Source organism: Hylobates moloch, unplaced genomic scaffold, assembly GCF_009828535.3.
Source record: "Hylobates moloch isolate HMO894 unplaced genomic scaffold, HMol_V3 SCAFFOLD_3, whole genome shotgun sequence".
NCBI lineage: Eukaryota > Metazoa > Chordata > Mammalia > Primates > Hylobatidae > Hylobates > Hylobates moloch.
In genome coordinates, this window is record NW_026652278.1 from 97,444,220 (window position 1) to 97,470,182 (window position 25,963).

Consider the following 25,963-nt stretch of genomic DNA (forward strand, 5'->3'; position numbering starts at 1 on the left):
GCCTCCTGAGTAGCTGGAATTACAGGTGTGTGCCACCACACTGAGCTAATTTTTGCATTTTTAGTAGAGATGGGGTTTCACCATGTTGGCCAGGCTGGTCTCGAACTTCTGACCTTAAGTGATCTCCCCACCTCTGCCTCACAAAGTGCTGGGATTATAGGCGTGAGCCATTGTGCCTGGCCATGCTATGCGATTTTACCACACCTGTAGGTTACCATTTGTTTTTAAACACATGAGGGAAATAAGGCTCGGTTAAGTTATGTGAAATGCTCTAAGTGTAGACTTTGAGTTTGACTCTAGCTCTGTTTGATCCACACTTTTGCTTTTTCAGTAACGATATGATTAATAACAGTAATAATTATGACAATGGCTGAAACTTACTGAGTTTCATATGAAATGTATTGAGTAATTTTTATGTGACAGGGACTGTTCTAAGGTATTGAGTCGTTTAATCCTCCTGACAACTTTCATCATGTAAATTATGTCACAGTTGAATTAGTCTCCTTAATTAAACTGTAAGTCATGTTACCAAGGAATAGGTAATTATTTTTACAACTCCCCAAATCAATAATAATGAAATTTCACCCTCTGTTTACATAATTTCACATTTTGACTTCCTACCTTAACCACTGATCTTGGCCATTGTTGATTACTTTCATATATATAATGAGACCTGTATTATTATAGATTGAGTTAGGTTGAGATACCTTACAAATAATTTTACTAAATTGTAAATAAGAGCTGGTGTAGGCAGAATGCCAGAATTTTAAGGGAATAGATGTAAAACACCAAGAATACTTCAGAATGTAATTGAGAGAAGGTTGTTTTTTTTTGTTGTTTTGTTTTGTTTTTTTTTTGAGTGTTTTAGCTTTTTTGTTTTTGGCCAAATAAGGCCCCAGAAATGTTTCAGTTTAATCAGATCTCCCAAGTTACATATCTTAACTTTCAATGTGGTACCTAATGCCTTTGGTTGTGAGTTATCACTGATAAGCAGAATTAGCATGCTTCAGGAAGATAATAGATATACGAATCATCAGCCCATAATTTACTTTTCTTTGCTAGTTAAATCTCTTGTAAAGCTGTCCCCGTGATGAACAGCAGCACTTATTCAGACCAAAAATAACAACAGTCCCATGTGTTGTAGGTCCCAGGAGGTCTTGGTGTTTTTGTAGACAGCAGACAAGAAATAAAAGGAATTTTGTCCTTTTTACCTCATGTAATCCCACTGGAAAATGAAACATGTGCTATGAGTTGATATTGACTCCTGCCAGGTCACCTCCCTAAAGAGTCTCGGGCAGTCACTGTTGCAACATTTCTTGGACAGGAGTGTGACGGGCTGTGATGGAGATGGATGGTTTATGTAGCATGCTACCGTGGAACACTGCACCACTGTCTGCCCCTAGGAAGTGGCTAGTGAGGACGCCACGAGTAACCCGCATCTGTTACTTTAACTCATTCAGAGGGTATTACATAAGCGTTACATCCCCCTATTTTAAACTAATTCTACGTAGCTTTTTTTTTTTGATAGTTGACTATAGTAATGCAGAACCATTTATGATTTCCCGTACTTTGTAGGACTTTCTTTTGGATGTTAGATAATGCAAGTATTTTTGAAACTATATGTTATTAGGAACTATTTGGACACTACAAAACCCTTTTAATGGGCCACCCTATCAATTCTCTGTTCTTCTAAGGAAGTTTTTCCTATTCGTGACTCATTTCACTCTTTGGCTCAGATGGAGGGAAATGTAATAATGATTAAGGAAAGGAATGTATGCGTTTTCTTCTTTTTCTGAAAACCTGTACACATTTTCTGTCTCGGATTATGTAAACTTGGAGGGCTGTAGAATGTTGACAACTGTGAGAGGTAAAAACGAGTCTGTTGATACATACCACTGCTTTGGAATTTAAAAGCCAGAAAATTCCCCTTTGGTTCTTCGGAGAAGTGTTTAGCTTGATGGCCCGGAATACAAATCCAGTAAAATCGGCATGTTCCAGCTGTCATTTACACACACCTTAGGTGAAATTAATGAGATCACTCTAAGATTACACTTTGTGTTTTATTTTCATTTTATAGGTCTGTATGAGCTGTTGGCTGCTCTGCCAGCCCAGCTGCAGCCACATGTGGATAGCCAGGAAGACCTGACCTTCCTCTGGGATATGTTTGGTGAAAAAAGCCTGCATTCATTGGTAAAGGTAAACCATGCTGATGTCAGATTCTCTTTGCAAAAAGCATATGGAAAAATATTTGGGGCACCACCAAGTAAACCAGAGATCAAATTGTTGCTCTCTGAAAACAAAACAGCCTTGTTCCATTCACCGACGGGCGTGGAAGTTGTTAAAGATTCTACCAAAAATACATAGATGATTTCACTTAATGGTGGTGAGCTGGCTCTGTATACTAATGTAGCAACCATGTGGTCACCCCCTTGTTTAGAGAAAGAATATGAAATAGTAGCAGGAAGGTTTAGACTCTTTTACGGTCAACATTCATGAGCTGGAATTTAACTTAAATAAATGTTCACAGCAAAAATTAGAGGGAATCTATTTTCTGAGGTCAAGGATGGCAGCAGTTCAGTAGCCACATTAATTTAAAATAATTTCCTTTAACAAAGTCAACTGAAATTCTAGTAAGCTGTTTCTTTTATTGGCAGAACTCCATTGAAGTGGTATTTTGTATATAAATAACACTGAAGCCGAATGCGAGTAAAAACAGTTTTTGGAGACAGTTTTAGTAAAGCATCTTGCTATGAAAATGATCAGCCAGCAGAAATCGGGTCTGGCCATACAGCAACATTGGGAGTGATCAGAAATCCTAAAATAGTAAAATGAGAACAAGAAGCTTACTGGAAAATATGCCACTTGTGCTTCTGGAAATATGAATTGCATTTTCTCTCATCTAACTCAAGCTGAAAGAAATTTAGAGTCTTTCTGGAGTTTGTGAGGAGGCAGAAACCAGTGCGTCGATGATAACTGGACCTCTATTTTTTAATTCAGCTAAATTTGTTATGGTTGCCTGTCATCATAAGAGGCTTTTAATTGATACAGAGTATTAGAAAATGAGCAATTTCTGAGTTGCAATTGCTTTTCAGAACAGAATTCCTATATATTTTTTCTTGTCAAATTTACTGAAATTTGTGTACTTCCAGCAGTGACAATTCTTAAGAAATGGAAGTATTGATATGTGGCATTTCCCTAGCAGTACATTTAAAGACCACGTTTATTTGTTCATTTCTTTATTTTTTCATAACAATGTAATTTCCAAGGCATCCTTGTGCTCTAAATAATAGTTGCCCTCTGGGGATTTATTAGGCATGGTCTTGGGATTATAACTGATGACGTTTATGACTTGGTAATACAATCATAAAAATATTTTTATATTGACTGGGTGGAAGTTGGATAGCTATGGGTATAGTTAGATTGAGTTGACCTTTTGATAGAAGGAATAAAATATATTTGAGGTGGCATCATCATCCTTTAATCATTAAATAAGCATGCCTCTGAACAATGGATGCATATTCATTTGTATGTATTTACAACATAGCTACTAGCTCAGTTTCCTTACCTATAAAATTAAAGTTGTATCTGTTTACAAGGTTGTTTGTGAGTTTCAAATAAAATAGCGAAGATCTGAGTTTTTTGGTAGTTATGTAATGAGGTTAGGCAAATTTAAGTAGGCATTATTAAGTATTGAGGAAAAAGTTAATTATTGTAGCACGCTAAGGACCAAAAAGGAACTACAGAGATGGTTGTTATTTCTGTTAAAAGAATGAAACTAATGCATAAAACAAATTCTTAGTTACACTGGCTTGAGTTTTAAGCGGAGGCTGTTTTTCAAAGTATATGTCAATACTAAGTGGTTAGAAAGCATAGCGGAGGGTATTGATATCTGATTTCATAAAAACAGTGGAGCGAATAAACTCATGTTGCTAGTATTTAGATAGCACAATAACACATGTACTATTCTAAATGTTTTCCAGTAATTGCTATAAAATGTATTTTCAAAATTAGTTTTATTACATACCTCTAGTACATTCTCAATGTCTTAATAGTTCCTCCCACCCCCAACTTTTATCAGACACAGACCTCAAGTGTGTCCTTTGACTGACCCATTCTATTCGTTTTCAAGTATGTAAAGTCTACAATACTTTCAGGAGGCAGGCTCCTGGGACTGGAGCTTTAAACAGCTGGAACAAACCGCTTAACTGTATTCCAAGCGTGTCTATTTAAGCTTGAAGGATAGAAGCCTTCAGCTTTTGTACGTAAATCTTGGTAGAGCTGAAGGAATTTGTTTGAAAAGATTTGTGGTAGAGTGAATCAAAATTGCTTTGGTTTTTTATGCTCTTCTGCCTGCAGTCGAAGCTGTTAGAATGTGATTTAGAACTGAGTGAACACAAAACTTGATTTTATTCTAGCACAGAATTTTCGTAGTTGTTATCGTGTGATCGTGTGTGTGTGTGTGTGTGTGTGTGTGTGTGTGTTTAAATGGGCTGAATGCAGTGGTTCACACCTGTAATCCGAGGCCGGGAGTTCAAGACCAGTCTGGGCAGCATAGCAAGACCCTCTCTCTCAAAAAAAAATTAAAAATTAGCCAGTCATAGTGGTGTATGCCTGCAGTCCTAGCCACTCAAGAGGCTGATGTGGGAGGATTGCATGAGCCCGGGAGGTCAAGGCTGCAGTGAGCCGAGATCACACTGCTATGCTGCAGTCTGGATGACAAAGACCCTGTCTCTTAAAAAAAAAAAAAAAGTTTGGGGGCAGGTTGTAAATCACAACACAATTTTAAACACGTAGACCTCTTTGGACTAGGGAAAAATATAAAGAGGAAGTTTGGGTAATACAGTCTCTGTGACAGGTTCAGCCACCTTGGGGTTCGGGCGTCAGTGCAAGTATATGTAGGCTGTGAGCTTGTCACTAAAAAGGAAATATGGTGATCCTCTAGGGTGTTAGCTGAGGATGCTTTTTAAAAGAAAAACTCCTAAATAGAAAAGTTGAAGAATAATAAAAATGGTGAGCATGAGACTTTAGAAGTATCAGAGGGAAGATGATACTGAGAGAATGCCTGAGAAGACTCATATTGATATGGTTTAGCTGTGTCCCCACCCAAATCTCATCTTGAATTGTAGCTCCCTTAATTTATATGTGTTGTAGGAGGGACCCCGAGGGAGATAATTGAATCATGGGGGGTGGTTTCCCTCATACTCTTCTCATGGTGGTGAATAAGTCTCATAAGATCTGATGGTTTTATAAGGGGAAACCCCTTTTGCTTGGCTGTCATCCTGTCTTGCTTACCACGATGTAAGATGTGCCTTTCGCCTCTGCCATGATTGTGATGCTTCCCCAGCCACGTGGAACTGAGTCCACTAAACCTCTTTTTCTTTATAAATTACTCAGTTTCAGGTATGTCTTTATCAGCACTGTGAAAACTGACAAATACACATATCTGTGGGATGGAACTACATTGTTTATGAGGGTGGAAATAGAAGGATATCAGAATTCACATGAACTAGGGAATGGGATAGACCATCAGCAAGAGTAGAGCTGCATCCAGGACCCATCTCTTGCAAATATCCAGGACCATATATTTTGTATCCCAACCTCATTTCTAGATTTAGTTTCTATTCTTGTGGGTTCTTTTTTCCTATTGAGATCTCTTTACTTATTTTACATTTTTTTTTTTTAGTTATGTTTGTGTGTGTTTTTGTAATCTGGCTTAAGTTCATTTTAGAACAAGATATGGCATAAAAACTTGCTTAAATACTGTATTTCTTTCTTTCTTTCTTTCTGTCTTTTTTTCTGTCTTTCTTTCTTTCTTTCTTTCTCTTTCTTTCTGTCTTTTTTTTCTTTCTTTCTTTCTGTCTTTTTTCTTTCTGTCTTTCTTTCTTTCCTTTCTTTTCTTTTCTTTTCTTTTCTTCTCTTCTCTTCTCTTCTCTTTTCTTTTTTTTTCTTTTCTTTTCTTTCTTTTCTTTCTTTCTTTCTTGACAGAGTTTTGCTCTGTTGCCCAGACTGGAGTGTAATGGTGCAATCTCGGCTCACTGCAACCTCTGCCTCCTAGGTTCAAGTGATTCTCATGCCTCAGCCTCCTGAGTAGCTGGGACTACAGCTGCCTGTCACTAGGCCTGGCTAATTTTTGTATTTTTGGTAGAGACAGGGTTTCGCCATGTTGGCCAGGCTCATCTTGAGTCCTGACCTAAGGGATCCACCTGCCTCGGCCTCTCAAAGTGTTGGGACTACGGGTGTGAGCCACTGTGCCCGGCCTATGTTTCTTTTAAATAAGGCTGTAGTTCTGTTTTCTCCAGAAATCTTTGTTTTTAACTCACAACTATGTTAAATTTCTAGGATAACAATATGGAATTGTTAGTACTTTTTAAATAGTTGTGTTATGTTTACCCCTACCCTTTAAAGTAATTGTGTGTATATTTGGGAACAGGAGGAAAAAAATGTAGCAATCTGAATTTTATTCTTTTTGGTATTTTGAAGTATTTCAACAAATCCAAATTGATATTTTCCAGATAATTTTCCTCATGTGATTGAATTATTGTGTGTGTTTCTGTGATTTCAGCCTTATACAAGTAATGATAAATACTCAGACCCCTGTAACATCTGGTTACATTGTTTTAACTTTGCATATTTTTTAATTTGGGGGGTTACATAGTAGGTATATATTTTTATGGAGTATACAATGTATTTTGATACCAGCATACAGTGTATAATAATCACATCAGGGTAAATGGGGTATCCATCACCTCAAGCATCTATTTAACTTTGAGTTTTGATGGACTGATTGATACTATTTGTTGAGTACATACTCTATGCCAGTTACTATATGGACCACTAGGGCTAAGATGTCCAACTTGGTGGGCGCAATCCCTTGCCTGTGGGGGCTCCAGTCTCCCAGAGAGTTTATAAATGAAGGGATGGATGATTACAGTATTCTAAGATAGGTCTCATTTGGAGCTTTTTAGGAGAGACACAAGGTACCTCACTCGACACTGGCCTCAGGGAGGTGGTTCATGGAGGATTTGGTATCTTAAGTTGGAACCTGCATTCAGAGTAGGAGTTGCTCAGGTTAGGCTGGGTGTGGTGGCTCATGCCTATAATCCCAGCACTTTGGGAGGCGGAGGCAGGTGGATCACTTGAGGTCAGCAGTTTCAGACCAGCCTGGCCAATATAGTGAAACCCTATCTCTACTAAAAATACAAAAATTAGCCAGGCATGGTGGCACATGCTTGTAATCCCAGCTACTTGGGAGGCTGAGGCACGAGAATTGCTTGAACCTGGGAGGCAGAGGTTGCAGTGAGCTGAGATCGTGCCACTGTACTCCAGCCTGGGTGACAGAGTAAGATTCCATCTCAGAAAAAAAAAAAAAAAAAAAGTCGCTCAGGTTAGAGTTTATGGGATGGATCAGGGCATGGGAGGTCAGGCAGAAGGAATAATGGATGCGAACACCTGGAGGCAAGAACGAACAGTCCACCTTTAGGATTGAGGTCAACAGATTGTTTTGGCTGATCTGTGACACCAGGAAGGCTGTGGGCAGCCCACGGTGGCAGGAGAGATGAACAGTGACCTGTTCTTAAATGGCTTTGTAAACGACAGAAGGTGAATTGGCTTTCTTCTAAGAGAGTGGGAACCATTGCATCGAAAGGTTTCAAGAAGAGTGAAGATACCAGGTTTTTCTTTTAGAGGTAAACTGTGAAGATTGGATGGGACATGAGATTCCCAGGTCAGAGATCATGGTGGCAAAGTGTTGGAAGAGCCACTGATTTTAGTTTGAGAGAGGGAGGCTGATGTTCAGCCTGCTCTCACCTGCCTGTGGGCTGTTCATTAAAATATGAAACTCTCCTGTTGTAAGACCAACCATTGTTTATGTCAGGCCATTGGGGGTTGGAAGAGGGTACCTGGAGACCTGTATAAGCCCTAAGATATCAGGTACCAGTTCTTATATATTTTGACCATCTCCTCAGAGGAGATGAGAGGTAATTTTAGTGTTGGTTATGTTTGATATCTGGGGCATAATCAAATAGAGCTACTTATTGGATATGTGAATTTTTTTTTTTTTTTTTTTTTTTTTTGAGATGGAGTCTCGCTCTGTCACCCAGGCTGGAGTGCAGTAGTGTGATCTCGGCTCACTGCAACCTTCTCCTCCCGGGATCAAGGGAGTCTCCTGCCTCAGCCTCCCATGTAGCTGGAATTACAGGCACCTGCCCCCACACCCGGCTAATTGTTGTACTTTTAGTAGAGACGGGTTCCACCATGTTGGCCAGGGTGGTCTTGAACTCCTGACCTCGGGTGATCCACCTGCCTTGGCCTCCCAAAGTGCTGGGATTGCAGGCATGAGCCACCACTCCTGCCCTGGATACGTGAATATTGAACTGAGGATAATTATGTTCTGGATTGGAGAGAATAGATTTGGGAGTGGGGGTGCCAGATAAAATGCGGGACATCCTCTTACAGTTGAATTTCAGATATGCAATGAATAGTCTTTGTTATAAGTGTGAACCATGCAATATTTGTATTTTCATTACTGAAATCTGGCAACTCTATTTGGGAGTCATCAACATTTAGAAGGTAACATTCTTTTGGGAACAGATTTATTGAGATATATAATTCACCTCCTGTCGAATCACCCACTTAAAACATACAATTCAGTGGTTTTTAGTATATTCACAGGATTGTGCAACCATTGCCAAAATCAATTTTATTTATTTTATTTATTTTGTTCTTTTCCTATCCCCACAATCAATTTTAGAACCTTTTTATCACCTCAAAAAGAGATCCTTCACCCCTAGCCATCATTCTTTAATCCTTGCATTCTCTCACCCATCCCATCCCTAAACAACTGCCAGTCCATTTTCTGTCTCTATGTATTTGCCTATTCTGGAAATTTCATATAAATAGCATCATCTGTGGCTTTTTTGTAACTGGCTTCTGTCACTTAGCTTAATGTTTTCAAGGCTCACCCAAATTATAGCATGTATCAGTACTTAATTCCATTTTATGACTGAATAACATTGTGTGGATATATCACACTTTGTTCATCCTTTCATCCATGGATGGACATTTGGGTTGTTTCTGCCTATTGGCTGTTAAGGTGATGCTACTAAGAACATTTGTGTATAAGTCATTGCATAGATGTATATTTTCACTTCTCCTGGGTATGTATCTGGGAGAGGAATTGCTAGGTTAAATGGTAACTCTTAAGTTTTTATGAAGACCTGTTAGACTATTTTCCTAAGTGGCTGAAACGTTTTATATTCCCACCAGCAGTGTATAAGGGTTCTGATTTGTCTATATCTTCACCAACACTTGTTTTTATCTGACTTTTTGATTTTTACTATCCTGGTGGGTATGAAGTGATACCTCACTGTGATTTTGATTTGCATTTTCTAGATGTCTAAATAATGTTAACCATCTTTTCATGTGCTTATTGGCTGTTTGTATGTCTTCTTTGGAGAAATGTCCAATTGGATCCTTTGCCCATTATTTCTCCCATTGGATTCTTTTTAATTAATAAACTTTACTTTGTAGAACTGTTTTAGATTTACAGAAAAATTGAGCAGATGGTACAGATAGCTCCCATATCCCCCTTCTCCCCTTCCCAGTTTCTCTTATTATTTACCTCTTGCATTGGCATGGTACATTTGTCAATTAACGAACCAATATTGGTTGATACATTATTATTAATTGAACTCCATTATCTACATTAAGGTTTATTCTTTGTGTTGTGTAGTTCCAGGTTTTGACAAATGCATTATGTCTTGCATCTATTATTACGTTGTCATGAAGAATAGTTTTACCTTTCCAAATCTCCCATGCTTCACCCGTCCTCCCTCCCCAGCTCAGCAATCACTGAGAGTTTTACTGTCTGAATAGTTTTGCCTTTTCCAGAAGGTCATATTGTTGGAATCATACAGTATGTAGCCTTTTCAGATTGGCTTCTTTTACCTTGTAATATGCATTTAGGGCTCCATCAAGTCTTTTCATGGCAACATAGCTCGTTTCTTTACTTTGTATTACTGAATGGGATTCAGTTGTAGATAAGCACCATAGTTTGTTTCTCCATTAATATTTTGAAGGGCATGTTCATTGCTTCCAGTTTTGAGCAGTTACAGGTAAACCTTCTATAAACATTTGTGTGCAGGTTTTTGTGTAGCTGTAAGTTTGCAAATCAATTGGATAAACATCAAGGAGCACAGTTGCTGGATCATGTGGTAAGACTATCTTTAGCTTTTTAAGAAACTGCTGGCCAGGTGTGGTGGCTCATGCCTGTAATCCCAGCACTTTGGGAGGCCGAGGTGGGTGGATCACCAGGTCTGGAGTTCGAGACCAGTCTGGCCAACATGGTGAAACCCTGTCTCTACTAGAAATACAAAAAATTAGCCAGGTGTGGTGGCATGCGCCTGTAGTCCCAGCTGCTTGAGAGGCTGAGGCAGAAGAATCGCTTGAATCCAGGAGGCAGAGGTTGCAGTGAGTCGAGATTGTGCCACTGCACTCCAGCCTGGGTGACAGAGTGAGACTCTGTTTCAAAAACAAACAAACAAACAAAGAAACAAACAAAAAGAAACTGCCATATTGTCTTTTAAGGTGACTGTACCATGTTGAATTCCTATCAGCAATGAGTGAGAGTCCCTGTAGCTCTATAGCCTTGTCAGCATTTGGTGTGGTCATTTTTTTTTTTTTTTTTTAAATTTTAGCCATTCTAGTCAGTGTATAGTAGTATCTCATTATTGTGTCAATTTGCACATGGTGGGTTAAGCATATCTTCACACGTTTATTTTTTATCTATGCATCTTCTTTGCTGAGGTGTCTATTCAGATTTTTTGCTTATTTTTATTTTTTTTCCTGTTGTTGAGCTTTAACAATTCTTTGTATTTTCTAGATGCAAGTCTTTTATCAGATATGTATTTGCAAATATTTTCTCCGAGTTTGTCTTTTCATTGTCTTAGTGGTGTCTTTCACAAAGCAGAAGTTCCACATTTTACTAAAGTCTAACATAGATTTTTTCTTTCATGGATTGTGCTTTTGGAGTTATATCTAAAAACTCATTGTCGGGCCAGTCACGGTGGCTCACGCCTGTAATCCCAGCACTTTGGGAGGCCGAGGCGGGCAGATCATGAGGTCAGGAGATTGAGACCATCTGGCTAACACGGTGAAACCCCATCTCCACTAAAAATATAAAAAATTAGCCAGGCGTGGTGGCGGGTGCCTGTAGTCCCAGCTACTCCTGAGGCTGAGGCAGGAGAATGGCCTGAACCGAGGAGGCGGAGCTTGCAGTGAGCTGGGATCGTGCCACTGCACTCCAGCCTGGGTGACAGAGCCAGACTCTGTCTCAAAAAAAAAAACAAAAACAAAAAACAAACAAACAAAAACCAACCAAACAAAAAAACCAAAAAACTCATTGTTAAACCCAAGGTCACCTAGATATTCTCGTGTTATCTCCTAGAAGTTTTACAGTTTTATGTTTACATTTAGCTATATTGTCTACCTTAGTTCTATGTCTAGATTAAAATGTCTGCATATGAATATCCAATTGTTTTAGCATCAATTGTTGAAAAGACCATTCTTTTTCTATTGAATTGCCTTTGCTCCTTTGCCAAAGATTAGCTTTTATTTGTGTGGGTCTATTCTTGGGTTATTATATTCCATTATCTATTTGCTTATTCTTTCATCAGCACATTCTGTCTTGATTACCTTAGCTTTATAGTTAGTTTTGAAGTAGGTAGCGTCAGCCCTCAGACTTTGTTCTTCTTTGATATTGTGTTGACTATTCTGAATCTTTTGCCTTGTCATATAAACTTTATAATCAGTTTGTCATATCCACAAAATAATCTGCTGGGATTTTGATTGGGACTGTGTATTCTATAGCTCAATTTGTGAAGAGATGACATCTTAGTAATATTGTGTATTCCTGACCATGAACATGGAATATTCCTCAATTTATTGAGATCTTCTTTGATTTCTTTTACCAGAGTTTGTGTTTTCCTTACTTAAATTCTCTACATGCTATATTTTGTTAGATTTATTCCTAAATGTTTTATTATTTTTGGTGCTATGGCTTTGGAGTGGTATTATATTTTTAATTTCAAGTTTCAGCTGTTCAGCACTGGTATACAGAAAAGCAATTGATTTTTGGATATTAAGGTTCTATCCTGCATCCTTGCTGTAATCATTTGCTTGCGGCCAAAGGTCTTTTGCTTTTGTTGATTCTTTGGGATTTTCTAGAGATACTTATCTCCTCTGTAAACAAAGACAGTTTTGCTTGTTTGTTCTTAATCTGTATATATCTTTTTTTGTCTTACAGCATTAGCTAGGAATTCTCACATGGTGTTGAATAGCTGTGGTAAAAACGGACATCTTTTCTTTATACTTATCTTAGGGAAAAGAATCTAGTTTCTCATCATTAAGTATGAGTTTAGCTGTAGGTATTTTATACATGTTCTTCACCAAGTTGAGAAAGTTCTTTCTATTTCCAGTTTGCTCAGAGTTTTTATCGTGAATGGGTACTGATTTTTTTTTTTTTAAGACAGAGTCTTACTTTGTCACCCAGGCTGCCTCTGGGGTTCAAGCGATTCTTGTGCCTCAGCCTCTCAAGTAGCTGGGATTACAGGTGTGCGTCACCACGCCTGGCTAATTTTTGTATTTTTAGTAGAGATGAGGTTTCATCATGTTGGTCAGGCTGGTCTTGAACTCCTGATCTCAAGTGATCCACCTGCCTTGGCTTCCCAAAGTGCTGGGATTATAGGCGTGAGCCACTGCACCCAGCCTTGAAAATATTTTTGCTTCTATTGATATGATCATATGATTTTCTTGTTTAACATATGATGTGGTAGATTACATTAATTTACTTATGAATGTTTATCTAGATTTTGCAGACCTAGAATGAATCTTACTTGGTCGTGATATTGGTTGAGGATTCCTTATCCAAAAGGCTTGTGATCTGAAAGAAGTGTTTTAGATTTTAGATTGTTTTGAATTTTGGAGTATTTGCTGATTCTTAACTAGTTAAGCATCCCTGATTTGAAAGTCTAGAATCTCAAAGTGCTCCAGTGAGCATTTCTTTGAGCATCATGTCCATGTCAGCACTCAAAAAGTATCAGATTTTGGAGCATTTCAGATTTCAGAGCATTTTGGATTTCAGGTTTTTGGATTTGGGATGCTCAATCTGTATATAATTAATTTGATCTATTGCTGGGTTCAACTTACTAATATTTTGTTGAGTTTTTTTGCATCTCTGTTTATAAGAACGGTTAGTCTATAATTCTCCTTCCTTGTCATGTCTTTATCTGGTTTTGATAATATGATAATGCTGGCCTCACAGAATGAGGTAGGAAGTATACTCTGCTTGCTGTTTTCCTTTTCTTTCTAGAAGAGATTGTGGAGAATTGGTATAATTTCTCCTCTAAGTGTTTTGTAGAGTTCATCAGTGAAGCCATCTGGACCTGGTGCTTGCTGTTGTGTAAGTTAACTAGTTATTGATTCAATTTATTTCATAAATATAGGCTTATTTAGATTTGTGTTTCTCCTTTTGTGAGTTTTTGTCACTATTGTCTTTCAAGGAACTGTGTATATCATCTAACTTATCAAATTTGAGGGCATAGAATTGTTCATCACAATTCTTTATTGTCCTTTTATTGTCCTTGGCATCAGTACTGTTGAATCCTCTTTCATTTCTGATATTTGTAATTTGTATCTTACCTCTTTATTCCCTGGCTATAGATTTATCAATTTAATTAATCATTTAAAAGAACTTGCTTTTGATTTTGTTGATTTTTCTCTGTTTTCCTGTTCCAGTTTTGTTGATTTTTGCTCTTATTGTCTGATTTCTTTTCTTCTACTTTTCTTTTTCCGGTTTCCAAAGGTTGGAAAGTTAGATTATCAATTTTAGATTTTTCTTTCTTTTGAGTGTATTCTTTCAATGCTATAAATTCTAACCACTGCTTTTGCAGCATCTCACAAGTTTTAGTAAGTTGTATTTTCATTTCCACTTCATTTAAAATATTCTTGAGAATTCTTCTTTGACCCATGTGTTATTTAAAATGTTGTCTAATTTCCAAATATTTAGAGATTTTCCTGCTGTCTTTCTGTTACTGATTTTTAGTTTAATTCCATGTGGTCTGAAAGCACATGCTGTATGGTTTTTGTTCGTTTAGATTTAAGTTGTGTTTAATGGCCCAGGATGTGGTCCATTTTGCTGAATGGTCTATGTGAGCTTGAGAAGAATGTGTATACTGCCACAATTGGATAAAGTATTCCATAAATGTCAGTTAGATTTAATTGGTAGATGGTGTTGCTCAGTTCAACTATATCCTTACTGATTTTTTTTTTTGCCTGCTGGATCTGTCAATTACTGACTGATAGCGGGTGTTGAAGTTCCAAGTATAATAGTGACTTTATGCATTTCTCTGCAGTTTTATCAGTTTTGCTTTATGTCTTTTGATGCTTTCTTGTTAGGTGCATACACATTTAGGATTGTTATGTCTTCTTGGGGAATTGATGCCCTTTTCATTATGTAATACCTTTATCTCTGATAATTTTTCTAGTTCTGCCAATTTGCCGTGTTGGAAATTGACATATATACTCCATCTTTTTGGGTTAATGTTAGTGTATCTTTCTCTATTTTTTTCTTTTCATTTGTCTGTATCTTTATATTCAATGTGAGTTTTTTATAGACAACATATAGTTGGGAGTTGGGTCTTTTTATCCATTCTGACAGTCTCTGTTTTTTAATTGGTATATTTAGATCATTTACATTTGAAGTGTCTATTGATATAGTTGGTTAATATTTACCATGTTTACAACTGCTTTCTGTTTACTGCACTTGTTAGTTTTTAAGATTTTAATTATCCTGTCTTTTCCTTCCTTCTCTGCTTTTAGTTGACCATTTATATTATTCCATTTACTTTCTTCTTTTATCAAATCAATTATACTTAATTTTTTTTTCTTTTCGTTCTTGCCCTACAGTTAGCAACACACATTTACAACAAATACAGGTTTTTTTTTTTTTTTTTTTGAGACAGGGTCTTGCTCTGTCTCCCTGGCTGGAGTGCAGTGGTGTTCTCTCGGCGCATCGCAGCCCCGATTTCCTGGGCTCAAGTATTTCTCCCACCTCTCAACCTCCCAAGTAGCTGGAAGTACAGACGTGTGCTACCATGCCCAGCTAACTTTTTTTTGTTTTGTATTTTTTTGTAGAGACAGGGTTTTGCTGTGTTGCTAAGGCTGGTCTCAAACTCCTGGGCTCAAGCGATCCTCCCCCCTTAGCCTCCCAAAGTGCTGGGATTACAGGCGTGAGCCACCATGCCTGACCTAGGTCTATTTTCAGATAACACTGTCATTTCACAGGTAGTACAGGTACCTTATAACAGAGTGTTCTCAATTCCCTTTTTCCTATCTCTTATAACATTGCTGTCATTCACTTTACTTATCCCTATGCTAATGTAATCCCCCAGTACATTGTTAATATTATTACTCTGAACAGTTATCTATTAGATCAATTAAAAATAAAACAAATAAAATATTTTGCTTTATATTTATTTGTTTTTTCTCTGATGTCCTTCCTTTTTTTTAATGTAGATCCGAGGGTCTGACCTACATCATTTTCTTTCTGACAAACTTCCTTTTTAACACTTTTTGCAAGGCAGGTCTACTGGTGGCAAATTCCTTGAGTTTTTGTTTGTCTGAGAAAGTTTTTATTTCTCCTTCACTTTTGAAGTGTAATTCCATTAGATACAGAAGTCCAGACTGGCATTTTTTTTCCCCATCAACACTTAAAATATTTCAGTCCACTCTCTTATTGCTTGCGTGGTTTCTGATGAGAAGCCTGAAGTAATTCTTATCCTTGTCCTCTAGAGGTAAAGTATTTTTTCCCTCAAGCTTCTTTCAAGATGTTTGCTCTCTAGCAGTAGTCTTTAATGGGCTTTACTTCTGAACTTAAAAACTTTACAAATTCAACTAAGGTAAACTTTGCTTACTATTTTGGTCCTTTTCACTCAAAGACATGAAGCCTCATCAGAGGCCTCCATATTCCTCAGTAGATGATATCATGATAATGTTATGATTGATCTTTTTTCTTTTCCCCTACAAATGGAAAAATCCTTTGTCTATCAGCCTATTATAAACCACAAGAGTACATATCATGGGACTTGGAAGTGCCATGATAATCTCTTAATTGCCTACCCCTTTACCTTAATAAAGATGAACACTTTTTTCAGGTAAGACAAATTCCTAGTTTTATTAGCCATAATTTAAAAGGAATGCCAACTATTTAATATCAAGAGTAATTTTAATTCAAAATATACAATTTATCTTCTTAAACATGCCCTGAAGTCTTGTTTTTAATGAAACCTATGAAGTCGTGGGCATATTAGTCACCTAGTAGAAGTGAAGTATGAGAGATGACACTTGGTGGGAGTTTATTTTGCATCTCCATATTAATATGAATTTGTAAAGTTAAATTAATGCTCATGAATTTAGGTTGAATTCTGAAAGGGAAAATCTTGTTAATCTTGAGTCTAAATAAATCCTGAATAGGCTCATAGAGCAACCTGTGAACAAGAATATACTTCTGAAATTTTATTTCTCCAACCTTGAAATTTCAGAAAGTGAAAAACCAGTTTGAAGGTAATTCTTGATCTTCATCTTTCAATAACTCAGATTTTCTTACTAAAATTAGCACTATGAGATTTGCATAGAAAGTAGTTTTTTCCAGGATAATCGATCCAGTCAAGCTATTTTAAAAAGAGGGATAATTTTATTGAGAAATGGTTTTATGAACTCTTTTCGGTTCAAGCACTTTTAAGTTCTTCTCCTTTTAATCTAGAAGCAACAAAAAGCATCATACTTGCGAGGAAAAGGTGATATTTACATAGTAGTGAATCAGATTCAAGGCCGAAGAACTGTTAATATTTTATAAGATACTCATGGTATAGGCCGCTTTAGAAACAAATAGTGCTGTTTGGGGAAGAGAGAAGTGGTATTAAGTTTAGAGAGTAAACCCATTGGGGAGATTATGTTACTTGCCTCTGACGTATCATTTGTTTTGGGTGGGAGGAAAAAGAAAAAGACAGCCAGACATTGCGAATGATCCATGGCCACCTGGTCTGACAGAGCGGAGACTCGGGTAGCAGCAGCTGGTAACGCTCCTTGGCCAATCAAAGGTAATTGTCAGGCCAGCTCTGTTGGAAAAGCCAGATGAAGTTATTTCTTACGTTATAGTTTACATTTTTTCAGGCACAGAAACATGTAAAGTCTGCTGAAGAATTCCTGAGACCCTGAGTAAATTGTTGCCTTTGTAATTCATACTCTAAAAATGGTGGCCATATGTCGCCCTTTTCAGAGATTTACTTGAGAGTAAGGATGAGAAAATAGGAGCCAGATTTGTGAATATTTAGTGCGGCTGTGCCCTCCCACGTGGTCTGCATTTATGTAATGTAACAGTCAAGTTATTGTGAGATTTACATGGTGATTCAAATACACTTAGCTTCAGAACAACCATCTTATATTTATTCATAATTTCATAATAGGAAGTCTATATGCTCTACCAGAATGAATGTGGGGAATTTCTTACCTAGAAATCTCTGACTTAAGAACAGTTCATTCATTAGAATGTGTGGAATCAGGAAATTTGTAACACTTATTTCCCTTTTCGGGCAATTCCTGCTGTTCTCTAATTCCAGAGGATAGGAATTCCAGTAGGGAAACATCTAGCTTCTCTAGGTGTTATACCTAACAGTGGAGTCTCTGGGCTACAGAGATAAGCATTTCCCACTGCAGTAGGTCTTAACCAAATTGCCCTACTAAGTGAATTGACTGGCTCAGTGAAATGTATATTTACAATTTTAGGACCTTGGGTCATCTCCCTTTATCACCTCCATTTCTGGATTGTGCTGTTTTTGGATATCTGGCTTTAATGCCATGACAGGTGGCACTTCACATCCTATTGCCACAAAGGTATTGGGCAGTGCAGTGTGGTCCTGACATTCCCAGTTGGTTCTCAAAGTCCATTTCCCACAGCAAATTGCAGAACCACTGGCAGCAAATAAATCTCCAATGTTTGTTTTCATCTATAGTAAAATGATTTTAAAATGTCACAGTTCTTGCCATCTACAACTTCCTTGGAGGCTATCCTTGTTTTATTTTATTTGATGTAAATTATTTTTAAAATATAGAACTGAATTATAATAATTTCAACATAGGCTGTTTTCTCTCTCTCTCTCTCTCTCTCTGTCTATTTCTCTTTCTCTTTTTCTGAGATGGCGTCTTGCTCTGTCACCCAGGCTGGAGTGCAGTGGTGCGATCTTGGCCCACTGCAACCTCCACCTCCTGGGTTCAAGCGATTCTCCTGCCTCAGCTTCCTGAGCAGCTGGGACTACAGGTGCCTGCCACCATGGCCAGCTAATTTTTGTATTTTTAGTAGAGACAGGGCTTCACTATTTTGGCCAGACTGGTCTCGAACTGCTGGCCTAAGTGATCCGCCTGCCTCAGTCTCCCAAAGTGCTGAGATTATAGGCATGAGTCACCACTCCCGGCCAATACAGTACGCTTCTGATGGAAGTCAGCACAAAAGTGACTATCAGAGCTTTGGAAATGACAGGAAGAATAACTCAAATTGAACAAGGGAGTGCTATGGCATCTGCTGTGTCAAGGCTGTGTGGAGGCTAGTTCACACTTCTTGTGGTTGTGTAAAAAGGTATACAGGAATACACATTCTTCATAAAGAAAACTTAGTGTCAGCATAGAATTTCACATGATAGATTTAAACATGTTTTTGTGGGCTGGCTTGGAGGCTTAGCCACCACCATATTTAATTATATTTCTAGAGCATGTGTTTGAAGATCTAAGAAAAAAATTAGAATTATGAGCACACTTTTTGTGTAAACTCTGCTTGATTGGAGTGGAGGGACTGGATAATATTCACTGAAGTGTAGTTTGGAACTTTAGGCCTTTGGTTAATAATCATGAAATGATTGGAAGTGTGAGTGTAATGTATGGCTGAAGGAGACAGGTAATTTCTAGAGAGAGGACAACGACTTCCATGATTCCTTCACATCAAATTGGGACCTTTTGCTGCCTCCATCCTGTTTTCTTTTGAGTCTAGTGATCATTTGCTTCTCATTGAGTCTGTCTTTTCACCCTTTTGTGTTGTCTCAGTTATGGACGGTCAGGTATATCGAGTGCTTTTCTGTGCTTCCAGAAACTCATGTCCCACCCTTTTGCAAAAAGGCAACTGTAGTCAGAATTCAGAGCTGGCATTATGAGCCACATTGCTTGGACTCAGGTTCTGGCTGTGCCAAGAATAAGATAATAACTTATTTTATTATAATAATGTAATATATAATTATATTTATCTTAATATATCATATTACACTATATTAGATCATAACAATATAATAATTTATAACTTATTTTCATCATAATATAATATTACATTATTAAAAAATATATAATATAGGCTGGTCTCGAACTCCTGACCTTAAGTGATCCACGTGCCTCTACCTCCCAAAGTGCTGGGATTACAGGCATGAGCCACTGTACTTGGCCAATGACATATTTATGATTATAAATACTATATATAATATAATAATTACATATTAATATATCAATTAGTAAATAATATATTAAGATAAATATATTATAACATATTGTTACATTATGATAATATAACCATATAACATAATTTGAAAGAACTTTTTTCATAATATATTACACTAAAAAATCAACATAAAAATCATAATATATTAAGTTAAAATAAATAGGTATGTTTACCTTAATATATTACTATATGATATTAATATAAAGATAATATCTATATCTATATATTAATGATATGTATTAATTATATTAGTATATATTAGGATAATATCTTTTTATTTTGGAGACAGAGTCTCACTCTGTCACCCAGGCCGGAGTGCAGTGGTGCGATCTCTGCTCACTGCAACCTCTGCCTCCGAGGTTCCAGCGACTCTCACGTGTCAGCCTACCGAGTAGCTGGGATTACAGACGCCCCCACAACGCCCAGATAATTTCTGTATTTTTAGTAGGGACAGAGTTTCACCATGTTGGCCAGCCTGGTCTCAAACTCCTGACCTCAAGTGATCCACCCACCTCGGCCTCTCAAAGTGCTGGGATTACAGGCATGAGCCACCATGCCTGACCAAGATAATATCTTAATATATTAATATTGTAATATATTAATATCTTGTGATATATATCATAATAATCTATTAAGATAAAGGTATATTTAATATATAAAGATATATTTTAAATGTATAAATATATTTTTATACAAGACATATCTTAACATATTAATAGAATATATCTAATGTTATATATTTTATAATATGTTAAGATAAAGGTATATTTAACATATATAAAGATATATTTTAATATATATAAAGACATATATCAATATATACTAAGATAATATATCTCTATGTAAGATATATATCTTAATATATTATCTTTATATATATAAAATCTTATTATTTTACTTTATAGTGCCTCACTTTCCTTATATATTAGTATAAAATGAGGATAATAGTAGTACAACTTTGTGTGCTTGTTATAAGGATCAAAAGAATTGATAGAGGAAATGTGCTTTAAGTATTGTCTGGGACATATTAAGTCACCATTGTTATCATCATCCTCATCCTCAGTTTCTTTCTTTCTGTTAGCTGTGTTCCATGCTATATGCCAGGATTTGCACCATTTTCAGTATCCCTTTGGCTACATTGCTGCTTTTTCAGGATGATAGTTTCTTGTCTTAACAGACTTCTTTTTTTTTTTTTGAGATAGGTTCTTGCTCTGTTATCCAGCCTGGAGTGCTGTGGAGCGATTGATTATAGGCCAGTGCAGCCTCAACCTTTTGGGCTCAATGATCCCCCCGCCTCAGCCTGCCAAGTAGCTAGGACTACAAGTGCACACCCCTGTGCCAGCTAATTCTTTATTTTTTGCTGAGACGAGGTCTTGCTGTGTTGCCCAAGCTGCTCCTGAACTCCTGGGCTCAAGCAGCCCTCCTGCCTCAGCTTCCCAAAGTGTTGGGATTACAGCCGTGAGCCACCACACCTGGCCTCTTAATAGACTTTTCTTCTGGCTTTTTTATTTCTTCACTCTCACTCTTTTAAAATTACAGTGAAAGTTAATAGTCTGTGATTAGAAATCTTTAAAAAGTTCTTGAGTTGGCTAAGTGTGTTTTCTAACTTTTCTTTCACCTTAAAATATTATGAAATATTTTCGGTGTTAAGAATGAGAACAATATACTGAACACCCATGTGTTCCACCACACAGCTAAAGAGAGAAAATATTACAGATCCAGTTGAAGTCTGAACATCCCTTCTGTTCCCATTCTTTTCCTTTTCCTGTCAGTGATGACCTTCATCTTGAGTTTGTATTCACAATGTGAGATATTATTTTGTCTGTTTTAAAACTCTTATAAATAGAATCATATTTACATGACACATTCTTCTTTCCTCAACTTGCTCTTTTTTTGTTTGTTTGTTTGAGATGGCATTTTGCTCTTGTTGCCCAGGCTGGAGTGCAATGGCGTGATCTTGGCTCACCATAACCTCCACCTCCCAGGTTCAAGCGATTCTCCTGCCTCAGCCTCCTGAATAGCTGGGATTACAGGCATGCGCCGTCACGCCCAGCTAATTTTTGTATTTTTAGTAGAGATGGGGTTTCTCCATGTTGGTCAGGATGGTCTTGAACTCCTGACCTCGGGTGATCCGCCCGCCTCGGCCTCCCAAAGTGGTGGGATTACAGGCGTGAGCCACCATGCCCGGCTCAATTTGCTCTTTTGCTTAACATTTTGTTAATGAAATTTATTATATTTATGGTGATACAAATAGGTCTAATTCATTTGTGTACATTGCTATCTATGGCATTATGTGACTAGATAACTAATCATCTATTCTCCTGTTGATGAATATTTGTATTGAAAGTTGGCTTGTTAGTACAAGAGTCATATGTCTGGAAATCATCTTTATCTCCATGTCACTATTGGGAACAGTATAGGAGATAGCTTTTGTGTGGATTCCCCTTGTACACACATGCAGTCCCTTCTGTAAGTAACGTGCCTAAGAATGGAGTTGCTGGACCATAAATATATGCATCTTACACTTTAGTAGATATTGCCAAATTACTTTTCTAACAGATTGTATCATATTATAATCCAAGAGTTCCAATTACTTCACATTTATTTCAGCATTTTGAATTGTTAGACTTTAATTTTTACCAACTTCCAATCCAGACTGTTAATTAAAATACTTACCAACAGGTTCCATTTGAAATACCATAATATCTCCTTGTTTTAGTCTATATTTATTTGAATATTAGAGGTTGAACATATGTTTGAGTCATTCCAGTTTCCTTTTTATATCCTTTGCCTGCTATTTTTTTCCTTTGGTTATTTGTCTTTTTCTATTTGATTCGTAGGAATTATTTTGTACATTCTGATGCTGGATCTTTGTTTATATGTATTGTAAATTATCTCCTGGTCTGGGCTCACTCCACTCTTTCCGATAATCTTTCATAAGTGTTAAAACATACATCCATGCAGAAAGTCTTCTCTCTGTCTTAAATGCAGAAGCAAAGGCATCTTTACAGACTCACCATTTAACACAAAATCCTTATTAGCTCACTGGGTCTTACTGAAAGCATGTATGAGTCGGAGGTGTATGTAGCTCCTGGCCAAGTCTGAGGTCTGGTTTATTTTTATGTGCTGGCTCTAGCGGGGTCTTCTGGGACTGTTTGAACTGATCTAATATTCTCACTTGGTTGTAAGAATCTGTAGAATGTATTTTTAGCACCTAGTCTAATTATGGGCATAGTTGTTCATTGAGTAAAGTTCTTTTCAGGCAGAATCTGTGTATAGTGTTTTTTTTGTTTGTTTATTCTGCGTTACCTCAAAGCGCAGTAGGTGTTCAAGGGAGATTGCCTGATTAAAGGAGACTGAATAACTTGCCCTTCTGGGCTCTGTCTTGCCCAGTTTGTTTTCCATTCATTTCACAAATACTTGAGTGCCCATCGTGGGGCACGATAATAGATGCTCACATCTCATTGGATTCATTTATTGAAGTATTATGGTTATTCACAAATAATTGATGAATGTAGTTTGATTTTTCAGTCAGCTCAAGTTGTGGCATAAGTTGCATCATCTTTATTACAGACAGATGATAGTTAAGAAAGATATTTTTATCCACCTGGTTTAAAATGAAGTTTATTGTTGGTATTTCTGCATGTCAATAAAATAGGAATTAGGAATGTTCTATGATGATCATGGTTTAACAATAATAGACTATCAAAGGAAATTACTAAATTTGATTGGTTTTATCATTCTTTCCATTTTCACGTAAAATACTTTAAATCTTTAACATTTTCAAATTGAGTATTTTTAAATGTTTCAAAATGTTATTTAAAATATTATAATTCTATAAGACATTAATGTAAATCTAATTTATTATAAATAACCTAAAAGTAAAATTAGTAAGCTTTTGTATTTGTAAAATTAGTTGCAGATGATCCATCCTGAATCAAAAAAGTATTTTATATTTATCTACCCACCCATGAGTCCGTCCGTCCGTCCATCCATCCATCCATCCATCCATCCATCCGTATATCCTGCAGTAGTGCTGTTTACAGGTACATGTAAGATTGCACTTCTCCACCTCTTGATGTTAGTTATGGCCCCATGACTTGTATAGTCAATAGAATGTGAGTGGGAGTGAAGTGTGTCACCGCTGGGCAGAAGCCTTTAGCAGCCAGTGCACTCTGTGTCTCTTCTCCCTACCCTCCAGCCCCCATTGCTGACTGCTGATGTTCCAGGTGGTGGGAGTTCCCTCCACCTGTGTCTGAGCACGTGGGCTTGTGGAGCAGAGTTCCCAGAGGAAATGCAGTAGACAGAGAGTGTCGGGGGAATATAAACTTTCGTTGTTATACGCTGCTAAGGTTTAGGCATTGCTTATTAACACAATATTATTTATAACTTAATTTTAACAAGTATTTTCACTATATTACATTTCAAATCTTTTTCAAATATGGCTTAGTGATGTAGAAATTAAAATAAATAGTTATTAACATTGCATGAGGCTGGTTACTTTTAGGTAGTTGCTATTGATTTAACAGTTGCGCTGTAGAAAGTTCATATTCATTTTCTTGTCAAAACTTGATAATTTTTACATTTTCTTCTTTGATAGACATGCATCTCCCCTCTGCAACCACTGTGGCAAGGCTTGAGAAAGGGTGATATGTCTTGTAAGATGTCCCTGTTTTACTTGATTATTCCAGTTTAATGTTAATATATTAACCCAGGAGTGTGCTATCCTGGATACTTTTGATTTGTGTTTCCTTTCATCACTAATAAAACTAGAAGACAAATGTATCTACATTGTTCTTAGAGTCCCCTGTTTCCTTACTACATTTCACAGTTATTTTTGCTTAGCAAGCGAGAGCTATCAATATCAAAGTATAATACACCCCCCCCTTCTGATAAAGAACTTTCCTATTTTTTTGAAAGGCTTGAGTGTATCAAATGGTGTATTTTCATATGCAATTAGTGTTTTAATTGTACCTTTATTTTCTTTTTCACTTTGGAAGCATAGCATCTAGAATTGCTTTTTTCCTTGTTGTTTTAATTTCTGTGTTCAGTTAAAAGCTAAACGAAAGGATGTTAACTGCCAACTTTAAAAATACATTTTATTTGTGAATTTCATTTGTTTAAATTGGAATGTTATAAATTATACAGATGGTAAAAATCTGATTTTCATTACTTGACAAAGTTGGCATGCATCTTTGTCTTTTAATTTGAATAAATATTTGGCTAGCCACTATTGTGTGCCTAGTAAATTTAGGTAGTGTTTCAAGCCACTTTTTAATATTATGTGCCTCCACTAGGTGGTGCTCATTCCTTCAGGACATCTGAGACCTAGCTTAAGGAACTTAGTTCTGTCACTGATGGGTTAAAGATAAAAGAAGCAAATTCAGGCCAAAGCAGTATGAAAAACTTGTGAAATTTTTTTATTTCATGTAAAGAGTTGTGAAACTCTGTAGTAGAGGTATTTATTGTTAATAATGTATGATATTTCCAAGAAATCAGTAATTTTATTATATGGCTCGTTTATATAAAATGTATTTAAATGGTTATTATAGATTGTGTTAGGTGATGGGGATGCAATGCTGAAAAACAGACATGGTGGTCTTAAACCATATGACTCTTGGAATCAACACTCAAGTAATCACTTGAGTAAGTGTGTAATTATTACTGAGATACGGACAGGTTTTTTTGTGCTTTGAGTGTATAAGGGGCAGAGAAGGGGGTATTTTTCCAAGATTCTGGGAAGTTTTATTGAAGAACTGATCACTGATCTAGTTAAATAAGATCTGAAGGTTGCTGGAGAATTAACCAGGTGTGAGTGTGTTGGAGGAGAAATTTCACAGTGATGAGGTTAGTGTGGGGTTGCAAGGAGTTCTTTATCTGCACCCCAGTCATTGTAATGGTTGGATCCAATGGACCTTTTCAGTCCTGGAGACATCTGTTCTTCAGCTTTAATTTCTTGATAATTTCCTTCCCTCAGCTCTTCTCCTCTTCCATCTTTCTAGAAGTTCTTTTAGGTGAATATTGGCCTTTCTGGAGTGTTACCTTTGCTTTTTAAGAGATTTCTTCAACTTTTACTACATTTCTCTTTAAAATCTTAAAAATTCGCTGTTGCTATTTTAGTTCCAATACATTTGAGAAGAATGTCTCTGTTTCTTTTTTGTAACATCTTAGTCTCATTCCATGGATACACTATAGAATCTTTCTGAGGATAATTAAACAAAACAAAAGCCCCCTTTTTCTTGATTCTGTGTTCCATGAACTTTTCAAAGTTCTAAGTACCTTGTTTCTCTCTTCCAGCAAGCCTTTAGATAGATATTAATCTTTACCCCATTGTAAAGATTAGAAGAACAAGGCACCACTTTGATTACACAGCCA

The 25,963-nt window shown here is 36.8% G+C and overlaps 1 protein-coding gene across 8 annotated transcripts in view; it reads left to right on the top strand.

The window, feature by feature from the left end:
• The window catches only part of MPP7 (MAGUK p55 scaffold protein 7), a 262,894-nt gene that overhangs the window by 112,446 nt on the left and 124,485 nt on the right, over window positions 1–25,963 (top strand). For 7 of the 8 annotated variants that reach the window (XM_032144508.2, XM_058436591.1, XM_058436596.1 and 4 more), the window contains one exon: window positions 2,078–2,196. In XM_032144508.2, the coding sequence (XP_032000399.1) occupies window positions 2,078–2,196 (119 nt within the window). The remainder of the gene's footprint in view (window positions 1–2,077; window positions 2,197–25,963) is intronic. The other variant, XM_058436595.1, reaches the window with a different exon arrangement.